Source organism: Carcharodon carcharias, chromosome 1 (genome assembly GCF_017639515.1).
Source record: "Carcharodon carcharias isolate sCarCar2 chromosome 1, sCarCar2.pri, whole genome shotgun sequence".
NCBI classification, from domain to species: Eukaryota; Metazoa; Chordata; class Chondrichthyes; order Lamniformes; family Lamnidae; genus Carcharodon; species Carcharodon carcharias.
This window is the reverse complement of record NC_054467.1, coordinates 143,900,993-143,925,239: the sequence shown is the minus strand read 5'-3', so window position 1 is coordinate 143,925,239 and position 24,247 is coordinate 143,900,993. Positions and strand designations below refer to the sequence as shown.

Sequence of the window (24,247 nt, the reverse complement as noted above, 5' to 3'; positions counted from 1 at the left end):
TGAGGATTTAAAGTAGTAGAAGATTCCCCTATGTTGGGTTAGAGGGAAGGTATCTCCAGTGTAAACCTCACAGTGAAAGTCAGTTCAGGGGTTAGAAATTACTCAGTTAGGAAAGGAAAAAGGAAACAGGCCTTTGGGAGCTGAGAATAGCTTTGGACAGGTTCCAGGAGAATGAAGTGTCTACTTAGGGGGCTGTGTCAGGAAATTTTCGGTCATGTTAAAAGTTTAATGGGGGCAGGCCATTAGACAATAAGGAACAGATGAGAAATGTGGTCTTCCTAGCAGCACCCACTCCTGTCAACAAGTGTGGAAAAAAAAATTCTACTTTATGAAATCATTGAGTAGTTAACATTTATTCACAATACTATTAGTAATACTGTTCGATACAAATAAGATGTCCGCCAGCAATTGAGGGTTGGCAGGCAATTCATGCCCAGCTATCCACTGTCTTTTGGAAGAGATGTTAAACCAAGGCCTTGCCTGCCTAATCAAGTGGATGTGAAGGATCCCATGGTACACAGGGGCGGGGGATGTTGTCCAGTGTCATGGCTAACATTTATCTCTTAACCAACATCTCAGATTATCTGCTCATGTACCTTATTGCTTTCTATTGGATCTTGCTGAGTGCAAGTTGTCTGCCGTGTTTCTTAGGTTACAAGAAATACACGTCAAAAGTATTTTCATTGGCTGCAAAGCGCTTTAGACAACTTGAGATCATGAAAGATGTTATACGAATGTAAATTCATTCTAAATCGAAGAATTCAATGAAAAAGCACAGAACAATTTTATTAAAGGCCTTTACTGAGATCAGAAACATTTATGCATCAACTTTAGTTTGATTAAGGCATAAAGATAATCTATGGCGCAACAGTACAATATATGTTTATATAACACAACTTTGTCCCTCAGAAAAAAAAGCCTGCTTTAACAGACAGGTATATGCCATGTACTGATATGAACATCTTAAAAAATATTGTCAAGACTAAATTTAATTAGCAGTCCTTGAATTCTTATGAGCTTGAATTGATTGCCCTGTAAAGAAGAATGTTTTGGCTTTCTGAAGTTGTATTGTCACAATCTGTAAGTATCGGTGGTCCGATTTATAAGAACATGATGAAGCCTTTAGTGTAGCAGGTACTTTATAATACTGGACAGGCACCATTAGGAAATCAAAGAGTCATCACTTTCTACAATTAAATGGTTAAATATGTGAAAGATTCCAAATTAGAGTTTCTGAAATAATCCAACATGTAAATGAAATGCTTCCACAGTACATTAAAATGCCTAAAGTTATTTGTACTTCTGCAGCTATTTAATTACAAAAGCATAAATAGCTTTCCTAGTGTTTCTAATTTAGTAACTAATACTGTTGCAATTAATAATCATGATTAAAAACAACAAGGTTCACATTAACTTGTCCTAATAGTACAATGTACACAGGAAACTAAAAAAGCAGTTATTACCATATAGTGAAAGAACAAATGGAGCATTTAGTAAAGCGATGAATATTTGGAATGTGACAGGAAATCTATAACATATACAGAATGATTTAACAACTTAATAGCATGGTATCAGCTCACAAAATATTCACTTGGTACATATTTTGCAAAACATTTAAGATTTATAATTCGGCATTTTAACACTAATTTCACCAATGATAAACATGGTTCAAAAGTAATAAAATTATGCAAACACTTGTCATTTTAATAGGTGATAGAGGCATGAATGTATAAATAGCACCATGCTCTTTAGATTGTAGTACAATGAAAAATATTGGTTTTTATAAATATTTGTATAGATTTGAGTCAATTTCTTCATTTTGTCAATGCAGGGATGAAGAAACTTAAATACTAAATGGAACATTTCCACACATGCTAAGGAAACTTAGAATACTGGAAACCTTTAGAGTATATTTCACACAGATTGGTCTTTCTAGTTTGCAAACTTTAATTCTGAAATAAGAGGAACAAGGCAATCTTCACAATTTTGGAATGTTCAGTATGGTACACTGTAAACAAAGGGATAATCATTTGCATATGGTACTGGTTACTCTGTTAAATTACTTAATCTTTCCTTACATCTATGATTTGCAAGATTTCACTGCTATGATCACTTAAGACAAGTAATAAAAGTACTCACCGAAGAAAGAGAAATTTGGGACTTCAGAAGAATTTTTTGAATGGTACTACTTTCCACAAAAATCAACCAATTGTTTAAATTACAGCAAGTTATCAATATAAAAACAGGCTGCATAGAATTCTTACCAAGCCCTTGGTATTCTACTCAACTGTACATAACAGGAAAGTTTCTATTCTTATTCATTTTCTTTAATCGTTGTAATTTTTCACACTGTGCAATGGCTCCACAAGCTGGTTGTGCACATGCATTAAACCTAACGAGAAACAAAAGGTTCATCAATAAGCAAAATTTGCTTACAAAATAGTGCAACTTAATAGCTTTGTGTTTTAGAAACACAATTTTCTAATCAACCATTTATTGTTAATTGTTTAAAATCATGATTGCACCAAACAAATCTGCCAGTGAATTAGTGCATCATAGATGTAAAAGGTAAATCAAATCAAACTACCAGTCTGGCACAAAACTTTACAAGTAACGTAAGCACATGTTGAAAGAACTATATGTATAAACTTGACTCTGAGCCACATAAGGAGATATTTGAATAGGTAATCAAAATGTTAATCGAAGAAGCAGGTTTTAAGGAGTGTCTTAAAGAAAAGGAAGATGCGGAGAGATTTGGGAAAGGAATTTCAGAGCTTAGGGCCAATGCAGCAAATGGTGAAGTGATGAACGATGAGACCAGAATGGATAGGGTGCAGATATCTTAAGAGGATTGTTGAAGGGGTAAGGCGATAGAGGAATTTGAAAAACAATTATGGGAATTTTTTTAAAATCAAGATGTTAACTGGGAGATGATATAGATCAGGAAGCACAAGACTGTTGAGTGAACAGGTGTATGTTAGGAGACAGGCACCAAAGGTTTTGGATGAGTTTAAGTTCAGAGAGGGTGGAAGAAGGAGTGCATTGAAAGAGTTAAGTCTGAAGGTAAGAAAGGTATCAATGAGGACAATTATAACACAATTCAATATTTCCTGCAGTTCTGGGTTTGCATTAGAACATAGAGATGACAAATAAAGCTGGTGTAAAGAAATATGAACATGATTCATTGCAGAATTCAAACATGAATGAAGTGAAAGATAAAATCTTCTGAAATTAGTTTCTACTGTACTGTAATACACAGTCTTTGGAAAGGGTACAGGAGTGCTGCAAGATTAATTCCAAGTTTTAAAAACTTTAGCTAACCAGATAAGATCAATGAGCTGGGTTTCTATGCTTTTGAGAAGCACATTCTTAAGTGGTTTAGTTAAGGTTTATAAAATAATGAAGACACTACATTGTCTTAATGCAGACTCAATTATGTCAACTGAATAATTTAGGCAGAACCACAGGTCATGTTTACAAATTATAAAAGGACTGAACTAGATTGAATATTAGATGTTCTTCTTTACCATCACTCTACCCACCAACCCTACAAGGGAACAATGGACCTGCCGGATCAGGCTGGTAGCTTGTGCAGTGAGCACTGCACTCCTTAATATAAGAACTGCAGCTGTTTTTGGCTGGGGAGGTGATCACCTGTGAAGAGGGCATAAGGAGTCAGCAAAGGGATATAGATAGGTTGAGCAGGCAAAAAGTTGGCAGCGGACTGGCAGGTAGCAGGTTATCAGTTTGCTGTTTTGGCAAAGCATGAGGGAACTCAATTCAAAGAAGCTGCAAAAAATCAATTTAAAATGGTTCAAGATGAGGAGGGTTTTGGTAGTTTTGTATCTATGTATTTCTTGCTATCTCAATTTGGATGCCAAACAGAAAAAAAGCAAATTACATTACCGGTGTTGCTTTCATTTCCTACCAAAATAAGCCTACAGTGTACCTGTTTCATGAAACAGAAATACTGCTCTATTGATATTTTGTGGTTTTTACAATTAAAATTATTTTCCCCAGTCAAATTTGGAGGTAGATATCCAGCGATCCTGCACGTATGTCAATGAGGCGGCATGGAGCCCATCGCCCTAAACACCACAGATGCAAACAGCCTCAAATGGTGACAGCAGTGCTGGCGTGCAGTACAACACCACCACGCACAGATAACTTTTACAAGGAGTTACCTCTATGAATTTAGACTTCAAGGAATATATTTCTATTTGAGATTGAATGGAAAATTGTGGGAAACATGTGCCTGAATTCCTCAGATGAATTTGTGCTGTGCAAAGCGCAATGCTGAGAGTGCTAAGGATGAACATTTGACTGCTTATGCTCAGCTTCAATCACATCCAGCTCTTATCTTGTGCGTCTTTACTTACCTTGAAAGTACTTCACTGTTTTAACTTTAAGCTCTAAGGTAGCATCATCATCACAAACAAAGATGGTATGTGGATGCTGCTGGAAGGCAGAAACGGTCCACATATGATTGACTCCCTCTTCTATTGCCTTGTACAATGCAAATGCTTTGTGTGCTCCCGTGATGAGGATCATGACCTTCAAATATAAATGTCAAGACTAATTGAGTTCCATATAATTTAGATCAGTTAATCTTCACATCATCTGTTTCTTCTAGGCAAAGCCTAATATATAGCTGTATTAACAGTTTCATTAATAAATTAGCATCTGTGTATAAAGGAATGGACTAAAAAGGACAATTTTCTTTCAACGAAGGTCAACTCAGATCTGTTTCTTAAATGATTATCAAAACAATGCAGATCATAAAATCCCATCTTTAGCTCATGCTACCAAACCAATCTTATGCCCATTAATTAATTGGTGTATAATTGCCAAATATGGTTTTGCAGTATATAGCATTGTTTCATAGAGAAATTTGTTTCTACTGGTTAATGTAATGATCAAAAGGGAGTAAAAATTTAAAATCATTAAAAGGAAGGTTAGGAAAAAGACCTCAGAGGGTGGTTAGATTGTAGAATTCTTTTCCACAAAGTAGAAGTAGGGTGCATTTAATTTAAAACATAATTAGATAATTGCTTAAAATAAAAGAGAATCAAAAGTGTGTGAAGAGCAATCAGGAATATGAGTCACCCTTCCTCTTCAGGTTGAAAGTCATTTTCCTTACATGTATTTCTGAAGCACCATTGAACACTTATTAATGCTACGACACTACATAAATACAAGTTGTTTTTGATATGGGTCATGGTTGTTCAGAATAATTGCCCATCTGATACCAAGTCCCAAAGTCCTTTCTATCTGAACTTTTGCTCTCTACATCATGGAAGTGAGTTTCTGTAAGTTTTCCTGCTCACTTGTCTGCCACAACTTTGGGAGAAGAGTCACAAAAAGCTTAGAACATTACATAAATTGTGTGTTTGCCATTTTCACGTGGGTTTCCATAACTGTTCCGAAGTAAAGGCAGGTGATTAGAAAAACCCTTATGAAATTCACCTCTCTCTTTAGCCATGTGCTTATCCCCTCAAATCCATAATAATTGGCACATGGCATGGACAATACTGAAGACTACAATCTTTGAGGTCCTTCAACGTAACTCCCTGAACGCTCTTTTGTGGGGCCTCAAACCTATTCTTTCCTAGAACTAAAACAAAAATACCTGGAAAAACTCAGCAGGTCTGACAGCATCTGCTGAGAGGGATACAGTTGACATTTCGAGTCCTTGTGACCCTTCATCAGAAGGGTCCTGTGTGGCCGATTCCAACTTCAACCTGACTTCCAGCTGATCCGCTTCCTTCTCTGGAAGCTTTTATATATGTTTTGTTATATCCCTTACTCTGGTAACCAGGAAACAGTACCACATTCAGAAATAACATTGACATTTCTGGAGTGACCAACAGTCCTTGTCACTACTTAATTTCAATAACCACATTCACTTTTCCTCAATCCACCTCCCACTCCTTTAGCAAACACATTTCCACATAGAGTTAGTTATTGTACTGCTCATGGCTGTTCTCCAAAATCACTAGTCCTTGGAACAAGACTACAACATGGAGAACTTATTTGTCATAGCATTATCCTCAGGGGAGCCATGGGAAGCCAATCTATTACTTCTACTTTGATGAATGCAAGGCTGATCCCACAATTTGGTGCAGCTCCAAAGTCTCAGATGCTATTAATATAAATACACACAGATAGTGCTTGCAAAGAAAAAAAGATACCATTCACAATCCTGATAAAGTTTACTTAGTTCTGTATATTTGTGAAATATCTCAATGTGCAATTCTTATACACCAATTAAATGAAAATTATTCCATTAAGGAGCGAAGAGGCACAGTATCTTTGCATTGTGTGTGGAAAATCCCAAGATATTTATACACTGACTGGAACTGTTATCGTTCAGCATTCCAGGTTGTTAAACCATTGTTTTAAACAGAAGACAGCTCAGAGCAACACAAGAGATTGCATAGTCAGATGGCTAAGAGTTAGAAAAAAAACTTAGATTTTCACAGTTGACAAAATATCATCAACCTCCGATAAAGTATCTTGGTATGCAAATCCAAAAATAACCTGATGGCCATGTAATTCTTCCAGGAGGCTGCTGCTTTGCATAAAAATGAAGAAACGGAATCAGATTTTTCTTCTGTGGAATAGCTTGTTTGCAATGAGTGTAGGGATCTTTATTGCATTGATAGCAATACAAATGCAACATAACTACCTACGCCCACCATACCTAATCTGGTGGGAAGATACTGTATATACTCAATGAAAATGAAGTACAAGATGATTCTGTTAAAATCATATCTACTTTAAATGAAAAATCCATGATTCTCTTGCCCAACTGACATTAGTCCTGGCTCCTGCTATTGTCAAATCAGTTCCCCCAAAATCTACCTCGCTGAGCTGCCTCAGAGTTTAAACTCGACACCGCACTGAATTATGGTGGGGAGGGAGGTATGTAAGATGGGAAAGAGGGGTGAGTTTTCATTTTTCCTTCTCACCAGTACAGCAATCGAGTACCACAAGTGTGATACTGCTGCTGGATCATCTATCTTTGGGGCAAGAGAGTGGGATTACCAGGAAGAATTCCAACAGAAGGTATCACTCATATATAACCCATATGCAACCACCTCCCTCTTTAAGTTGCAAATATGGGTATATATTCTTAGTATACACTTTAAGTATATCAATGTTCAAAAGCTCCTACCCTTCTTAGGCAATCCCTCAGGAGTGAGGATGACTTGCTTCTACTCCAATTAGATGAGTTCTAAGATGGCTGATAAGTCCAATGCACGATTTGCAGACTCTGCCACATGTGGAGAAGGTGGCTTGAAGGGCTTGGTTCGGAGGTTCAGTGGTCCCTTCGTTGCTGCAACTTTGCCCCTGCACGTTTCCGGAGTCTCTCGGTGTTCCATGACTTACCGAATAAACCTCCATTTTGGTTGGCCAAGGTCTCCCATGAGTCAATGAGGATGTTTAACCTCTTCAGGAATGCTTTGAGGACATCCCTAAAGTGTTTCTGCTGTCCTTCTGGGAGTTTCCCGCCAGGACCAAGTTCCAAGTAAAGCAGCTACTTCAGAAGTCTGGTGTCAGGCATATGAATGACATGATTCACCCAGCGGAACTGGTTTTGAGCGCTTAGCACCTCAATGTTGCACACATTAGCTTGGGAGAAAATGCTGCAGTTGGACCGCCTTTCTTGACAAAGGATTTGAAGGATCTTGCTTGTGGTACTTCTCCAGTGCTTTGAGGTGCCTGCTATAGGTTGCCCAACTCATTAAAACATAAAGGAGCACAAGGATCACTGATGCCCAGTAAACTTAGTCTCAGATTTGAGATCCTGGTCTTCAAATATTCTTTGCCTCAGTCAGCCAAAAGCTGAGCTGGCATATTTGAGGTGATGATGAATTGTTGTCATCCATCTCTGCCTTCGGCAAGACGAGGCTCCCAAGATTTGGAAATGTTCTCCAGGGTCCCAGCATTGATCTTAATCAACAAGGGGAGATATTTTGCAGCGGGAGCTGGTTGGAAGAGGGCCTTAGTTTTCCGGGTGTTTAGTAAAAGGCCCATTCTCTCACATGCTTCAGAGGAGAAGTCAACAATGACCTGAAGCTCAGTTTCTGAGTGAGTGCACACAAGTGACATTTGTACATTGAAGCTCTATGACTGAGGTTGGTTTTGGATTGAAGACAGCATTGGTTGAACAGTTTCCCATTTATTCTGTATCTGGAGATTATCTCCACGCCTGTGGATAATTTGCTGGAGGTGAGGGTGCAGTATTACAACAAGGAAATTGAAGAGAGTTGTGGTGCAATGCCTAGTTTGACCCCAGTTTTTACTGAGATAGAGTTTGTGGGTTCCGTTGCTGGATCACCGCTTGCACCTCATCATGAAGCAGGTGGAGGATGGTGACAAATTTCTGAGGGCAGCCAAATTTGAAGAAATGCCATAAGCCTTTGTGGTTGACAGAGTCAAAGGCTTTTGTGAGATCAAAAAAGGCCATGTATGGGATGTGGGCTTCGCTGGCTGGGCCAGCATTCATTGCCTATCCCTAGTTGCCCTTGAGAAGGTGGTGGTGAGCTGCCTTCTTGAACAGCTGGAATCCATGTGGATTGGGTACACCCATAGTGCTGTTAGGAAGAGGTGTCCAGGATTTTGACCCAGCGACAGTGAAGGGACGGTGATATATTTCAACGTCAGGATGGTGAGCGACTTAGAGGGGAACTTCCAGGTAATGGTGTTCCCATCTATCTGCTGCCCTTGTCCCTCTAGATGGTAGTGGTTATAGGTTTGGAAGGTGCTGTTGAAGGAGCTTTGGTGAGTTCCTGCAGTGCATCTTGTAGATGGTACACACTGCTCTACTGTGCAGTGGTGGTGGAGGGAATGAATGTTTGTGGATGTGGTGCCAATCAAGCGGGCTGCTTTGTCCCGGATGATGTCAAGCTTCTTGAGTGTTGTGGGAGCTGCACTCATCCAGGTAATTGGAGAGTATTTCATCACACTCCTGACTTGTTCTTTGCAGATGATGGACAGGCTTTGGGGAGTCAAGAGGTGAGTTATTCGTCATACGATTCCTAGCCTCTGACCTGCTCTTGTAGCCACAAAATTTTATGGCTAGTCTTGCGTAATTTCTGATCAATGGTAATCCCCAGGTTGTTGATAGCAGGGAATTCAGTGATGGTAATGCTGTTAAATATCAAAGGGCAATGGTTGGATTCTCTCTTGTTGGAGATGGTCGTTACCTGGCACTTGTGTGGTGCGAATGTTTCTCGCCACTTGTCAGTCCAAGCCTGGACATTGTTCAGGTCTTACTGCATTTGGACATGGACTGCTTCAGTATCCGAGTTGCAAATGATGCAGAACAATGTGCAATCATCAGCGAACATCCCCACTTCTGACCTTATGATGGAAGGAAGGTAATTGATGAAGCAGCTGAGGATGGCTGGCCCATGGACACTACCCTGAGGAACTCCTGAAGTGATGTTCTGGAGCTGAGATGACTGACCTCCAACAACAATAACCATTTTCCTTTGTGCTAGGTAACACTGATATAAGCACAGTGTTGAACCATGTGGGCGAGAGAGAACACATCTAGTGAACCACAATAGAAAACATCTCTTAAATACTGAATACAGCCATATACTTTGCAGCATTTCAGAGGGAAAAAAAAGTTATTAAATCATAAGTTCTCTTGGATTCTACTCAGCCCACTTTCCAATCCAACCCTTGAACATTGTTTTTAAGAAATAGCATTTTATCTTTTCCCTTTGTGTTATGCATAATTTCTAGACTAGAGTGTAACCCACCGCTAGACCTCAGAAATAAGGCACTAATGAAATGCTTAGCCTGCACTCAGTGCACCCCCAAAACTGATGCAACATCCAACTACCATGCTAATTCGTAACCCTTCAAGTCATTGATCCCTATACATTACCTCTTTAGCATCCATCACTGTTCCAACACCCACAGTTAAAGCCATTGTTGGTACTTTTGACAGATCACCATTAAAAAATCTTGCATTGGCAAGAATGGTCTCTTTGGCTAACGTTTTCACTCTTGTTCTTGACACCAGGCTAGATCCAGGCTCATTGAAAGCAATGTGTCCATCAGGACCAATACCTAGTTGGAATAAAAATAATTTTATACAAGTAATAAACTGAGCTCTAGAAACATAATACAACATAACGTACTTTTGGATAAGGATTGAAGTATACAGCAATATTAAAATGAAGGTATGAAAGACAACAACTGTTAAACTGTTAGAAATGCCACTAAACATGTTTTGACAAGTTTAAATATTTATTAGTAACTCACTTTTAAAATGCACAAAATGCATTAATGAACATACTCATGTCCTGTACTACAATGATCACATTAAATAGTTCTCTCATTCTGATAATCCAGAAATGTATTCCCAATAAGAAGTTTAACAATAAATGTAGCGCTCATCAGCATTAGATAGTGTTTTGTAAATATGCAACAAAAATCATATTTGCAAATAATAGGATATTTAGCTAGGACATAGGTAGCTTATGATGTGGCACAGAGTTACATCACATGTTACCAAATCATTCAAGCCTAAAATTTTTACAAACTCATTTTCACATCATTGTTTCAGCTGTGGTTCAGCGGGTAGTACTCACACCCGAGTCAGAGGTTGTTGGTTTCAAGTCCCACTCTAGAGACTCGAGCTCATAATTCAGGCTGTCACTTCCAATGCAGCACTGAGGGAGTGCAGCACTGTTGAGATGCCGTCTTTTGCACGAGATATTAAAACAAGGCTCTGTTTACCCCTGTGTTGTCAAAGATGATCCTATGGCACTATTTTAAATAACATGGAAGCTTTCCCTGATGCCCTAGCCAATATTTATTCCTCAACTGCCATTAATCAGGTTATCTGGTCATCTTATTTTTGCTTTTGGAACTCTTGCTGTGCAGTATGAGCTGCCGTGCCATCACAACACTTTGCAAGTACCTCATTGAACGTAAGGCACTTTGGGGTATACTGAGAACACGAAAGGTGCTATAGAAATGAAAGTCTTTCTGTAAGAGAAGACAAGGAGCGTACCATCTTTCTTTCCATTTGTCTCCTTTGAAATTCATTCTCAAGATACTGACAAAACTAGCAAGGCTGACATTTCTTGCCAACCCACAGTTATTCTCGTGAAGTTGGTGAGTCTTCTTGAATCATTGCAATCCACTTGGTGAAGGTGCTCCCACAAAACTATTAGGTAGAGTGCCAGGATTTTTAGCCAGTGACAATGAAGGAATGGTAACTTTAGTTAGAATTCTATGTGACTTGGATGGGAACTTGAAAGTGGTGTTTCCACTTGGGAGTCCTTGCCCTTCTAGGTGACGTAAGTCACAGGCTTGGGTGGTGCTGAAGCAGTCTTTGAGAGCAGTGCATCCTGTAGAAAGCACACACTTCAGCCAAGATACAAGAGTGATGGAGACAATTGATATTCAGGCTAGTGGATAAAGTGGGTTGCTTTGTTTTGGATGGTGTCAAGCTTCTTGTGTTGTTGCAGATGAAGCACCCAAACAAGTGCAGAGTACTCCATTTCTCTCCTGGTTTGTGTCTTGTAGGCAAGAACATTAGAAATGAGAGCAGTAGGCGGTTTGACCCTAAGAGACATTCAATAAGAACATGGCTGATCTTTCACCTCAGCTAGACTTTTATGCACTATCCACGTATCCCTTAATACTCGAAAATTTATCATGTTGTCTTCAACAATGGAGCACATCTCTCTAGGGTACAGAATTCGAAAGATCCATAACTATGACTGGAGAAATTTTCTCAGTCCTAAATATTCTGAGACTGTGAACCCTACTTCTAGACTCCTCAGACAAGGAGACCATCATCTCACCACCTTCCCTGTCAGGTCCCTAAGAATTTTATGTTTCAATCAGATCACCTCATTGTTCTAAATTCCAGGGAATAATATGAGAGGCTTTGGGAGTTGGTAGGTGAGCCAACAGCTGTAGCCTCTGACCTTTTCCAGAAATTATGGAATTTATGCGGCTGGACCAGATGAGTTGATGGAAAAAGACCATTCCAAGATGTTGATGGTAATGGATTTGTCAACAGTAATGCCACTGAATGGTGACGTGATTTTTAAAAAATATTTGCTCACTGGATGTGGGTGTTGCTGGCTAGACCAATACTTATTGCCCATCCCTAACTGCCCTTCAGGACATGGTGGTGAGCCGCCTTCTAGGATCATTGCAGTCCATGTGGTGTAGGAACACTCCCAGTGCTGTTAGCGTATTCCAGGATTTTGACCCGGCGACAGTGAAGGAAAGACAATAGTTTCAAATCAGGATGGTGTGTGGCTTGGAGGGGAACTTGCAGGTGGTGGGTGTTCCCATGCGCCTGCTGCCCTTGACTTTCTAGGTGCTGAGGTCGCAAGTTTGGAAAGTGCTGTTGAAGGAGCCTTGGCAAGTTGCAGCAGTGCATCTTGTGGATGGTGCACACTGCTGCTGCTGTTTGTTGGTAGTGGAGGGAGTGTAAGGTGGTGGATGGGATGCCAATCAAGCAGGCTGCTGTGTCCTGGACGGTGTCGAGCTTCTTCAGTGTTGTTGGAGCTGCACTCATCCAGACAAGTGGAGAGTATTCCATCACAGTCCTGACTTGTGCCTTGTAAATGGTGGACAGGCTGTGGGGTGTCAGGAAGTGAGTTTGAGTTACTTTCCACAGAACTCGTAGCACCTGACCAGCTCTTGTAGCCACAGTATTTATATTGCTGGTCCTGTTCAGTTTCTGGTCAATGGTAACCCCAGGATAATGGGGATGTTGATGATGGGGATTCAGCGATGGTAATGCCACTGAACATCAAGGGGAGATGGTTAGATTCTCTCTTGTTGGAGATGGCCATTGCCTGGCAGTTGTGTGGCATGAATGTTACTTGCCACTTATCAGCCAAAGCCTGGTGATTGACCCAGTGTCCAGGTCTTACTGCATATAGGCAGAGACTGCTTCAGTATCTGAGGAGTCGCGAATAATACTGAACATTATGCAAAACCAACAAACATCCCCACTTCTGACCTTATGATGGAGGGAAAGTCATTCATGAAACAGCTGCAGATAGTTGGGCTTAGGATACTACCCTAAGGAACTCCTGCAGTGATGTCCTGGAACTGAGATGATTGACCTCCAACAACCACAAACATCTCCCTTTGTGATAGGTATGACTCCAACCAGCGGAGTTTCCCCGATTCTTTTTATTCATTGGATGGGGCATCACTGACTAGGCCAGCATTTATTACCCATTACTAATTGCCCTTTTTCAAAGAGCATTTAAGAGTCAACTGCATTTCTGTGGGTCTGGAGTCACATGTAGGCCAGACGAGGTAAGGACAATAGATTTCCTTCCCTAAGGGACATTAGTGAACCAGATGGGTTTTTACAACAATCGACAATGGTTTCATGGTTATCATTAGACTTTTAATTCCAGATTTTTTATATTGAATTCAAATTCCACCATCTGCCATGGTAGGATTTGAATCTGGATTACTAGTCCAACGACAATATCATGCCATCGCCTCCCCGTTGTTCCCTTCAATTCTAGTTTTGCTAGGGCTCCTTGATGCCACAATCGGTCAAATGCTGCCTTGATGTTAAGGGCAGTCACTTTCACATCAGCACGGGAGTTCAGCTCTTTTGTCCATGTTTGAACCAAGACTGTAATGAGGTCAAGAGTTGAGTGGCCTTGCTGGAACCCAAACTGAGCATCAGTGAGCAGGTTATTGCTGACTAAGTGCCACTCGGTAGCGCTGTCAACAACACCTTCCCATCACTTTGTTGTCTAATGAAGTTGGTTCTCATCTGGCACTTGTGTGGCAACAATGTTACTTGCAACTTATTACCTCAAGTTTTAATGTTGTCTAAGTCTTCCAGTAAGGGAATGGACGGCTTCATTTTCTGAATTCCTTTTGATGGTGAGTGGGAATGTTGGTCGATTCAACGAACGTCCTTTGGAATCACGTGTAGTAACATAAGTGTTTACAATAACGTTTTAATACACATTTCGGAGCTTTGTTAATTGCGGACTTCAAGCACATCACACTGGCAATGGTTCCAATATGTTTATTGCCTCCACATTTGAACACAGCAGATCCAAAGACATCTACAAACCAAATCAAAATTTGCACTTTTCCTGAGGTCCTGTTGCAGAGGTGGTGACAAGCGGAGGTTATAGCCACACCATTCACTGCTGACCCAGTTCCAGAGCTATAATAAATTCAAACTGAAGTGTATAGCTTAGCTGTAAAACCATAAAAAAACCTATATAGTACACTATGACCATTTCCTTTAGTGGAGTTTTAAATAACAATCCTATTAGAACAACCTTGAAAGTCATTTTGCAAAAGGTAATCCAATCCAAATCATGTAGCTCAATTAAAGTACAAATACTGATGCTCTTCTGTTTCAGAAAAGGTTTGACTGAAACCAGAATGTTTATCCAAAAGTCTGGATACTGCTACAGCCTCCATTATTTTAACAGCATGCTTTATCCTATAATACCATTCATAATTTTAATGGCGTGGTTTATATACAGTTATATACAAACCTTACCTCCAACAAAGAGTTCAATTCCTCCAGCTTCAGCAATTTTCCGTTCAAATGCATCACATTCTGCCTGCAAATCTGGTGCATTGCCATTAAGAATATGAGCATTGCTTGGATCTATATCAATATGCTTAAAAAAGGAATTCCACATATAGGAGTGGTAACTTTCTGGATGATCTCTTGGAAGTGCTAAAAGCCAAAATTAACAAAAATAAAAAGGTGATTCAACTTGGGTTTAAAAAAGAGATTGATTACATTTCTGAACTATTACAAATGAACTGTTGTAAATAATCAGTTTATAAAAGCAAAGCATTCACTCTCTACCCTTCCTTAAGGAAACCAGTGTACCTCCAATTTCAGAAATGTAAAGTACACATACCTTAGGACAAAAAAAAAAGCAAACATTATTTCCCTTACAGAAACTTATCCGTCAGGGCATTTTTTTTATATTTTAAGATTGAACATGAACAATTCCAAGGAGTGTACTACAAAGTACATTCCTTGCCCTACATCATTCTTGCATGTCCACTGCAATGTGGGCTGTAACAAATGGATACACAGAAGTCTTCCATTTTTAAAAATACAACTGAAAAAAAAAATACACAATTGTGACATTCTCAGAGTTTACATTTTCCTTAATAAGTTTACCATAGCTTAGTAAATATCTACACAGCAAATATTTAACCAAAACTTTTTTAAAAATATTTTCTACAGCAAACTGGTTTAATAAATAGTTAGGTTGTGAAAATTTGAAGAGGGGATGGAAGCAAATACTCATTATGACCAATCAATTTCAGTATTTCCAATTTTGAGGGCTTGGCATGGATGAAGCAGCAAGGATTACTTATTTTGCATACAGGCTCAGCTTTTGCAAATCATCCTTGCTTCACTCCGAGACATCTGTTGTATCCAAACTCTTGGCAACTACCCATTTGCTTTTGTCTATTTGTTTCTTCTGCAGTTGAAGAAACAGTGAGTTTGGAGTGTGATTTGGGTGTCTCGGGGAGACATACGAGTTGGGCGAAAGGCATTGAATGAATGCTCAGGAATTCACCGGAGAAAAAACGTTTACAGACCAGAGCGAGAAGCTTGTGTGTCAAGCTGGTGTAACTCTTCACTGGTTTGTGGGTCTGTAAAGATATTGCTGGGGTACACTAGTGTGAATTTGAAGCATCTTGTGTTCATATTGAGATCTTTCCAACCTTTTTGTCTAGTGTAATATAGTTTAATAAATATTTTATTCTGTGTATGAAAGGTTCATCAGCAGGCTCCTATGAATTTGTTCAGTAACTTTCCTCCATGGTTTCTAAAAATAAATTAGGATCGATCAAGCCAGGTTTCACTCTGGGATCTGACTTGTCCAGTATTATCAGCTGGGATCGTAACATAAGATTGGAAATTCACATGGAAAATAAAGTAAATAATGCTGTGTTACGAACAGCAATGCAAAATAGGTTACAATCAACTCATGTTTTATATATAAATCAGTTTCTTGGTTTATTCACGACAAAGTGCATGAGCCAGTATTACAGAAAGCAGAAATGCAGATGGAGAGTGCAAGGCCACACGATCTAGTCCTCATGGCTGCTGGGGAACAACGAGCAATCTCAGTGTTATACAGTTGCAGGATTAAATATCGGGTATTAAGGTTAATTCATCATAAATAGATACAAGGTTCATTCTGTATGATTAGATATCAGGTAGCAAAGGTTAACTCATCATAAACAGATACAAGGTTCACTTATGAGCAAGATTAGTGATGCTGAAGCCAGAGAGTATCCAATGAAAATCTCTGAATTTTGTAACAAGTGCATAGTACTTTAAAGTTTGGAATGGTCATTTCCTATACAACTGTTTATTTCTACGTAAACTAGTCTTATGCCTAAACTAATATCTTTCAAGACTACAAGCAGAAATTCTGTTAGTCAATTTCTAACTCACATTCTGCTAAACTGCTACAAAATGCATTTAACTTTATGCAACAGTCAATGGTTACTTTCTAGAATTTCACAGCAAGTGACTTACTTACCAACATATTCATCCATGTTAAATGTCTTCACATATTTAAAAGAGAGGTCACCATTCTTATAATATTCAATCAGCTTTTTGTAACACCCTGCAGGTGTGCTCCCTAAATGAAGATAAAATTACAAAATAGAAAGAAATGTCTAATTTATGTTTGAACTCATAGAAACCCAAAAAAATGTGATGAAATTAGTAACTTTAATATGATAGTACTGCTTTAAATTTCCATTCCAGCCCTATGCTATTCCTTTCATACCTGCCACATTATCCCCATCCCATCACTTCCATTTACACATCCCTCCCATGCCCCATTTCATTCCTCCCATGCATTCTTTCCCCCCTCCTATGTTGCTCCCTGCTCCCTTGCCTTGGTGGGGGTGGGGACACACACACACACACACACACACACACACACACACACACACACACACACACGGAGAACAAGAACGTATACACCAGCGGCTCTCCACCTTGAGGGACAAAATATTGTGAAAATTCTGAATGCCCAAGGATACAGCTGCCTTACAATGTGCTCAAGCATGGATAGTTTGTAAATCATTTACAATAGAACGTTTATGCATTTTGCCCTTTGATCTGACATGGCTGTGCGATCTAGCTCTTGCAGTTGTGAATGCAAGTGGCAGCTTAGTAGCAAGGTGCAGGTTACATTAAAATGGAACTAGACTGATGTGGTGCACAGCCACATTTGAATGGATAGTTTGGGCATCCCATAGCTGCTTCTGCCATTCCAGTTGAAGCCTGTTCCTTGAAGTTGCCAATAAGATCACCTGTACAGGGCACTAGAGGCTGATTTCTGTATGAACCTGAACAATCAACACAAAGCTTCAAATCCCAAATCAATTGCTGACCATGGATGCGAACCAATTAAAGTAGCATTATGACAAACTGTAAGCAATAAGATTAACAATGAACTCTTCTGCAATTTGGTTAGTTCAAGACTTTATCAAATGTAATTGGAACCAAATATATTACTGACTATTTCAGGGGATATTTAAAAAGTGCACATTATAACCAAATCAAAGTTACTTGGCAGATTTAAGAGTGTCAGTAATTTTAACTCCAAAATTAGGCAGTACCAATATTAGCTGGCATACTCCGATATAGGTTTATGCTGTGGTAAGCACTAAATATCAAATTAGGCAGTTGTGTCAGGTGGCAATGGACCCAGCAAATGTCATCCTCCACATTCTAAGTTTTGAAATAGCGTTCAACAGCATTGTGATATTCAGGCCAGACCACAATAGAAAGTTGTGGAAAAACTGAAGTCATCTCCACAGATGACTAAGTTAACATTTAAGATTCAAGTTCCCCACAAATGCTGACTTGACATGTTAATTGTTACCAGCAATTTCAGTTTTCTGTTCAGATTTGAAACATTTACAGTTGTTTTTGTATTTTTCCCATTTTAATCAGCAACTAATCGCAGCATTGGAAAAATTAATAAATGGAGTCCATAACGAGAATTAACAGCACGAACCAAGATTCAGCAGGAGTATAAAATTGGATTATATAGGAGGTTACAAAAAAAAAAGGCTATATTAGAACAGGTAAAATTTATGGGGCCAGATTTTCCTTCCATTAGACTTATTGCTGCACCCTTCAACTTAAACATAAAATAGGCTTTTAGGACCCGAGTGAACAAAACAACCTACAGGGTGTCTCCTTAACCAATAAGAGTAAGGATTGGGAAATAAATACAGGCAGGATTCTGAATGGGGAGTGAACAGCAATGTGCAAAGTCAATGTTAAATCAGATATAGAAAGAAAAGTAAAGAAAAGGAAAAGAAAGATTAGATTGAGAAAAAGATAAGACAGTAAGCAAAAGGAATATTTTTAAAAGCTCCCCAAAAAAATTCAAAACCTGAAGGGATGGGACTTCACATTTGTAATAGTTAATTTTTGATGCACCCAGAAAAGCTGGTTTCCTGCTGATGCATCTAAAGTGTGCAGAGTGCTTAAATCCCGTAAGGTCACAACACCGAATGGGTCGATGTTATGAAAAAGCAAAAGCTAGATGAGGGAATTGTCCAGCAGTCCATCACCCAGCACTCCAAATGCATCAAGGACACATTCCAAGATGAACTCGGACAGTGAAACTGTGGAAGACCACAAATGAAGGCAACCATCACTATGACGATAACAGGATGCCAATGCACTTGCAATTCAAGATCAACGGAGTGATGAGTCTAGATCTCAGTAAGGTTATACCATCACAAGATTCAGAATGATTAGTAAACCACTTATAGTTTATGCAGACTCTTCAATGATGAATGGGTGTCCATCTTTTGTGTAAAGAGTTTTCACAACCATCCTATGTATATTTACTCTTACTGTACATTTTTTTTGGAAAAAAGGGTATTTTGCCATATCGCTTTAGGAGAATATGCAAATTGTATTCATGTCATTGCAGAACCAGGGTGTAAAATGAGCATGTGACCAGCAGGGGCTGGGTGGGTGTAAACCTTTAGGTTAGACATGTTGGCTGAATTCTCCTGTAACTTACATATGTTAGTACCAGTCTTCTAATAAAATAACCTACATTATAGTTGACCAATCCTGTGTGTGTATGATTGATGAGTTTGTGTGAAGAAAGCAAGTAACTCAACAGTTTTCCCTACAGCAGTGATTAAGGGACAGCTTAATAAAAGGCATTCGAAATCATGAAGGGTTTGGATAGATACTGACAGAAGGGTCAGTAACAAATTTACAGTAATTTTAATATACAAATGCAGCAAAAGGGGCAGGGGTGGGGGGTGGGAGTATATTTAAGTGTAATTTTCAGCAGGTAGCTAGATAAATACTTGGAAGAGGAAAGAGCAAGGTTATGGGCACAAAAGAGCCAGCACAAGCATGATAGGTCAAGTAGCCTCCTTCTGTGCAATAGGGTTTTATGAATTTGCACATTATTTGATCTATAACTGGAAGCATCTTCGGCAATTCAAATGGTCTGCTTGTGGTTAAAAACTAGAACAATCATTAACTTCTGCTTATACTGTTATATAACGAAAAATGAAAAGGTCTCAGTGCCATCATCATCTGTACTATAAGTTGACCAGTGTACAGTTTCATTTTGTCAAACACAAAAGATTTTATGCCAATGCAAGTTTTTACAGATGGTCAAGGTAATTAACTGATCCACGTGCAGACAAGCCCAATCAAATGGAACGCCTCAACTGTCAATCCAACATATGATTCTTTCATCCTCAGCCAGTCTCATTTATCATTTGTTCTTACATGCTAAGGTTGTATTGAGGTTTGTTTGAACATAACAATTACCTACAAAATTGGATTTTCTGATACCACATCCATTTTGTGGAATAATTTCTCATAATCCTTCCACCTCATCATAAAAAGGTTAGCCAAACTGTGGGTACAACCACAGGCATAAATCAACTGGATAATGTTATGGAAGAAGAATGTGCTTGGCTCATAGATCTTAATGTCCTTAATTGTCCTTGGGTTCACCGTTATGTGAATGATTAAAAGTATATAAGTTCTTTTTGCGGCAAGTTTCATAAAATAAACATTCACAAGTCTCATTAGAATCCATTTAGGGTGATGGATTAGCATTAGCAAGAAGAGACTGTGACAATCTCAGAAATTTCTTTTGTTAGTGTGGCCTTAGTTACCTCACAGGAACATTCCTATTGCACAATGTTCCTCTCTTTAATAGCAAGATAGAGATGCATGGGCACAAGGCAATCCTCTTCTCAAAATTATTTTGGCAGAAGTTATGACAATATATATTTTAGTGTTCTACTTCAGTTTTGTGAATGACCATAGTCCCACTTTCCCTGGATATGGTAAATTCCCTTACAAACTTATTTCACATTATTTAGCCAGTTGGCTAACATTGGTTTCTGTTTTGCCAAGGCTACACGTCAAGTTCCACTGAACAATATACACTTATATCTAGAATGAAAAAGTGTACCAACAACAGAGCTACAAGTCTGTCTTCACCTATTAACACATTTCTGAATGTTATCCTGGCTGTTTATTTAATAATGGATGAAAATTCAAAATTTAAATAAGTTTTGGAAATGTAGGACCTGTTAAGTAGTTTCAATTCCATATCAGACACACCTGATGAAAATAATACATTACAGTTTGCATTTTTAAAGCACCTTCAAAGAAAAATATCCATGGCACTTCATAGAAGCATAATGATACCAAATCAAAGGAGATAATAGGAGGGTGACAAGAACCTTGCTCAAAGGTGAAGCACCAAGAAGTGCAGAAGTTTGCAGAGCGAATAACGGAGAAGGGAGCTGAAGCAGTTAAAGGCACAGATGTCAATGGTGGGGCCAACAGTTCGGAGTGGGGGACTGAGGGAAACAAGTGGGTTCAGGGTGCACAAGAAGCTAAAGTCAAAGAAACTGAAAGTCCAGGGGAGCAATTGCAGATTTGGAGGAGATAACAGAGTTAGGGAGGTCATGAGGAGATTTAAATACAAGAATGAGAATTTTAAAATCAGAGTAATTGAGGGACCGGGAACCAATTGAAGCAAATCAAAAAAGGTGATGGCGAGCAGGGCTTGAAGTGGAACACAATATGGACAGCAGACATTTGGATGAGATGACAGGTTACAGATCAAATTTCGGGGGAATCCACAAGACTGGAAGACGCTGCTGCAGTCCTTCTGGCCAGTCATAGAATCATCCCTCTTGCCTACAAAGTTCTCAGTATTAAGAGAGATTTCACCTAGAATATATTGATCCACCACAAAATCTGTTACATTATAATTTATACATCATAAAGTTTTAATCAATTTAAATCCTGCTACTAAAGTATTCAAATAACAGTTGAATAGAACAATACTTACATCCACTCGGAAAAGAAATACATACCTGTGGGTAAACCTAAAGTAAAATAACGACCTGGACCAGGCTTGAACCGAACAATTGAATTACAAATGTATCTGGCTGCCCATTCACTGGCCTTATCATAGTCTTCAAGGATGACCAAACGCATTGTGATGAGAAATGCTTTTGTCTACAGGGAAAGATTATGTCACTGTTGGGTCAATATGAAAGCTAACCATTCAACAGTTAAGATTACATAGCAAACATTTATAATTATACAGTAATGACTTCTGGTACAAAAAAACGAATTTGAATACAAAAAATCTGCTTATGGCAATGGCATTTTAATCTATAAACAGAAACTGATTTATAACTTACATACAACCGAGGCCACAATGTGGTATGTGAAAAGGAATTTAAGCATAATCTTAATTTTCTAAGTGTTTAAGGTTTTGATATCATTTTGAAGTTAATTTCTATCCCTTAATCACTTTTCCAATAACATTCAGTATACATGCAGAACTTTTAATTAGACATAGCATTGTTTGCAATAGGATCACTGAATAGAAAAGCAAGGGACCACATGACACAATCAGGTAAAAATGAACAAATGCTTAGAAACTGGATACATTTTTCAAACCAGAGAGCTCGGATATGGTGTCTGTCAATGTCAACAATTTTACACAATTGAAACATCTAGGTGGCAGATGATAGAGATGTTCAGCACAATGTCCTGTAATCTAGGTTTGAAATCAAACGGATAGTTCAATGATAAATTTCAACTAAGGACACTAACAAATGTTTCTGTCCAGTTTCAAACACCATGAAAATAGATGCACATAATTCAAAAGGAAAATATGGTAATTTTGTCGAAACCAGAAGGATGGCAGCTCTGGGAAATCGAACAAAATTGCATTGGTATAATAAGAGGCCTAGGATTAGGGTTAAGTCATAAAAATTGAGGCAGATTTAGCATTAAATTTCACTCATTACATCTGATGTGATTATCAAACTGGTTGCCAACTGGAACTGCTCCTCTTACTGCATGCCCTAGTAATGATCCCCCTAAAAATAATCACCTTTTGAACAAAAATGGGGCAAGACATTAGAAAGATCAGAGCCCCAAAATGGAATCATTCTGGGGACAGACAAAGAGCTCAAAGTGAGGTGGAACAACAATTAGGGATGGCATTAGTGAACCAAATGCCACATTAATATGAAAGCAAAATGCTGCAAATGCTAAGGTAAAAGTGGAAGTTGCTGGAAACTCTGTGGAGACAAAAACAGAGTCATGATTTCAGTTCTGAAATTTAATTCTGTTTCTCGCTCTCCATATATGTTTCCAGACCGGCTGCGTATTTTCAGCTTTTTCTGTTTTTATTGCACCAAGTACCTCCATCTATCTTAAATTCCTGTTAAATTAGAGGCTGCTGTACAAGCATTGCCTACTCGCAAAAGGGTCAGGTTACACCATTCAAATGGGAAAAACACAAAGTATGTATTTTCCTCTACCTGTACCTTGGTAACATTGGGCACAAAGGATATACCTGTACTTCCCTGACATCCAGCATTGCTAATGGTTTGAAGGGGTGATTATAGCTTTGAAAGGCCAATTTCCTGGACACAAGTGATTGCAGAGTAACAAATTACATTCTAGAAATAAGCCCCCAGAGAAAAGCAGCACCATTTTCCACTTTGTTCTCTTGACTGTCACATTCACCAGCAATTAAATTTTGCTGCTTAATTCCTCCTTCAGCTGAGGCAGGCACCCAATGTCACCATTACCAGCTGGAACAATATGCAAACACCCCAGGGAATTGATATGGGTAGATCATTGAGATTCTGCTCTTCCCCAATTTCCAGTTTCTGGGCAAGTCCACAAATGCCCCCAAAAATGTCACAACACCAGCTGCACCCTAGGATTGGTATCTCTTCCCAAATCCAAAACTAGACGGGGTGGGGAGATATCACAGCTTCAGCCCTGACCTTTATTTTAATATCGGCAAGAAATCACTGAAAACCTTAATCTCACAGACCAATGGCTCTGCAGCTGTATTTACACAAGCGCTTCATCCTGACGATTTACACAGCCAGCTCGGTTTGAGCTGCTTTCCTACCGGTATTGCAGGAGAAGCAGATCCCACACACAAGCACCGCCACTTAGTCCCCAAGCGTGGGTGAACTTGCCGGGCAGGATAAACCCCAGGGGGTCAGCTTCATCCCCCTGAGCCCGCGGTCCTAGCCCTGAACCCGGGAATCCCAATACTCACTCGCTCAGGGTCCCAGCTCCGCTGCCTGGTCACATGACACCATCACCGGTCACATGACGCGGCAGGGAGGATCGCCGTCACTTCCGGTCTGCGCCTGGCCGGTGTGCTTGAGAGCGGCTCTGGAATTGGTCTCATCATGTGTTCACTGGGGACAACACTGTTTGTACTAATTACACCCCTGAAACATGTAAACACGTCCCAAGATGTTTGTGAGGATGGACAAGCACTTGTCCAATTCCCTCTTGAAGGCTGCGATTGAACCTGAATCCAGCACCTTATCGGGCATCACAGTCCAAACCCCCGGGACAGCCTGTCCGCAATGGCCGAGAGACCAGTCGGCTGCCCAGCAGTTTGACTTTGCGCTGTTGGAAACAACTGAGGCTGGTTGCTACCGGTCAGCTGTTAGCGCACGGAGACAGCCACCGCGGCTCCACCCGGCTGAAAAAGCAGCTGTCATTTCTTTCATTTTTGCCTATCCCGGCTGAGCTCAATTTCTTAAAGGGAAATATATTGTGAGCCCACCCCGAGCAAATCAAGGCCTTGCGCATCAGGAGGGTGATATATGCAATTGTGAAAAACTAGTGAAGAAA

The 24,247-nt window shown here is 39.4% G+C and overlaps 1 protein-coding gene across 2 annotated transcripts; it reads right to left on the bottom strand.

The window, feature by feature from the left end:
- Window positions 1-783: 783 nt before the first annotated feature.
- Window positions 784-23,754, bottom strand: gnpda2 (glucosamine-6-phosphate deaminase 2). 2 transcript variants are annotated; one of them, XM_041192426.1, is made up of 7 exons: window positions 23,658-23,754; window positions 21,433-21,577; window positions 16,569-16,670; window positions 14,546-14,728; window positions 9,905-10,089; window positions 4,380-4,554; window positions 784-2,392 (listed from the first exon to the last, which is right to left on the bottom strand). In XM_041192426.1, the coding sequence occupies exons 2-7, from the start codon at window positions 21,554-21,556 to the stop codon at window positions 2,328-2,330; spliced, it is 834 nt and encodes a 277-aa protein (XP_041048360.1). In that variant the 5' UTR covers window positions 21,557-21,577; window positions 23,658-23,754; the 3' UTR covers window positions 784-2,327. The 2 variants fall into 2 exon arrangements, with proteins under 2 accessions (XP_041048360.1, XP_041048365.1); XM_041192431.1 differs by lacking the exon at window positions 23,658-23,754 and adding an exon at window positions 23,505-23,637.
- Window positions 23,755-24,247: the final 493 nt, after the last annotated feature.

What these genes read in the sequence shown, in the direction of transcription:
- gnpda2 (XM_041192426.1), bottom strand. Translation starts at nt 21,556, where the DNA reads ATGCGTTTGGTCATCCTTGAAGACTATGATAAGGCCAGTGAATGGGCA. An exon ending in TACTTTAGGTTTACCCACAG is followed by an intron (nt 16,671 to 21,432) that starts GTATGTATTTCT and finishes ATCTTCATTTAG; the next exon opens with GGAGCACACCTGCAGGGTGT. An exon ending in AATTGAACTCTTTGTTGGAG is followed by an intron (nt 10,090 to 14,545) that starts GTAAGGTTTGTA and finishes TATTCCAACTAG; the next exon opens with GTATTGGTCCTGATGGACAC.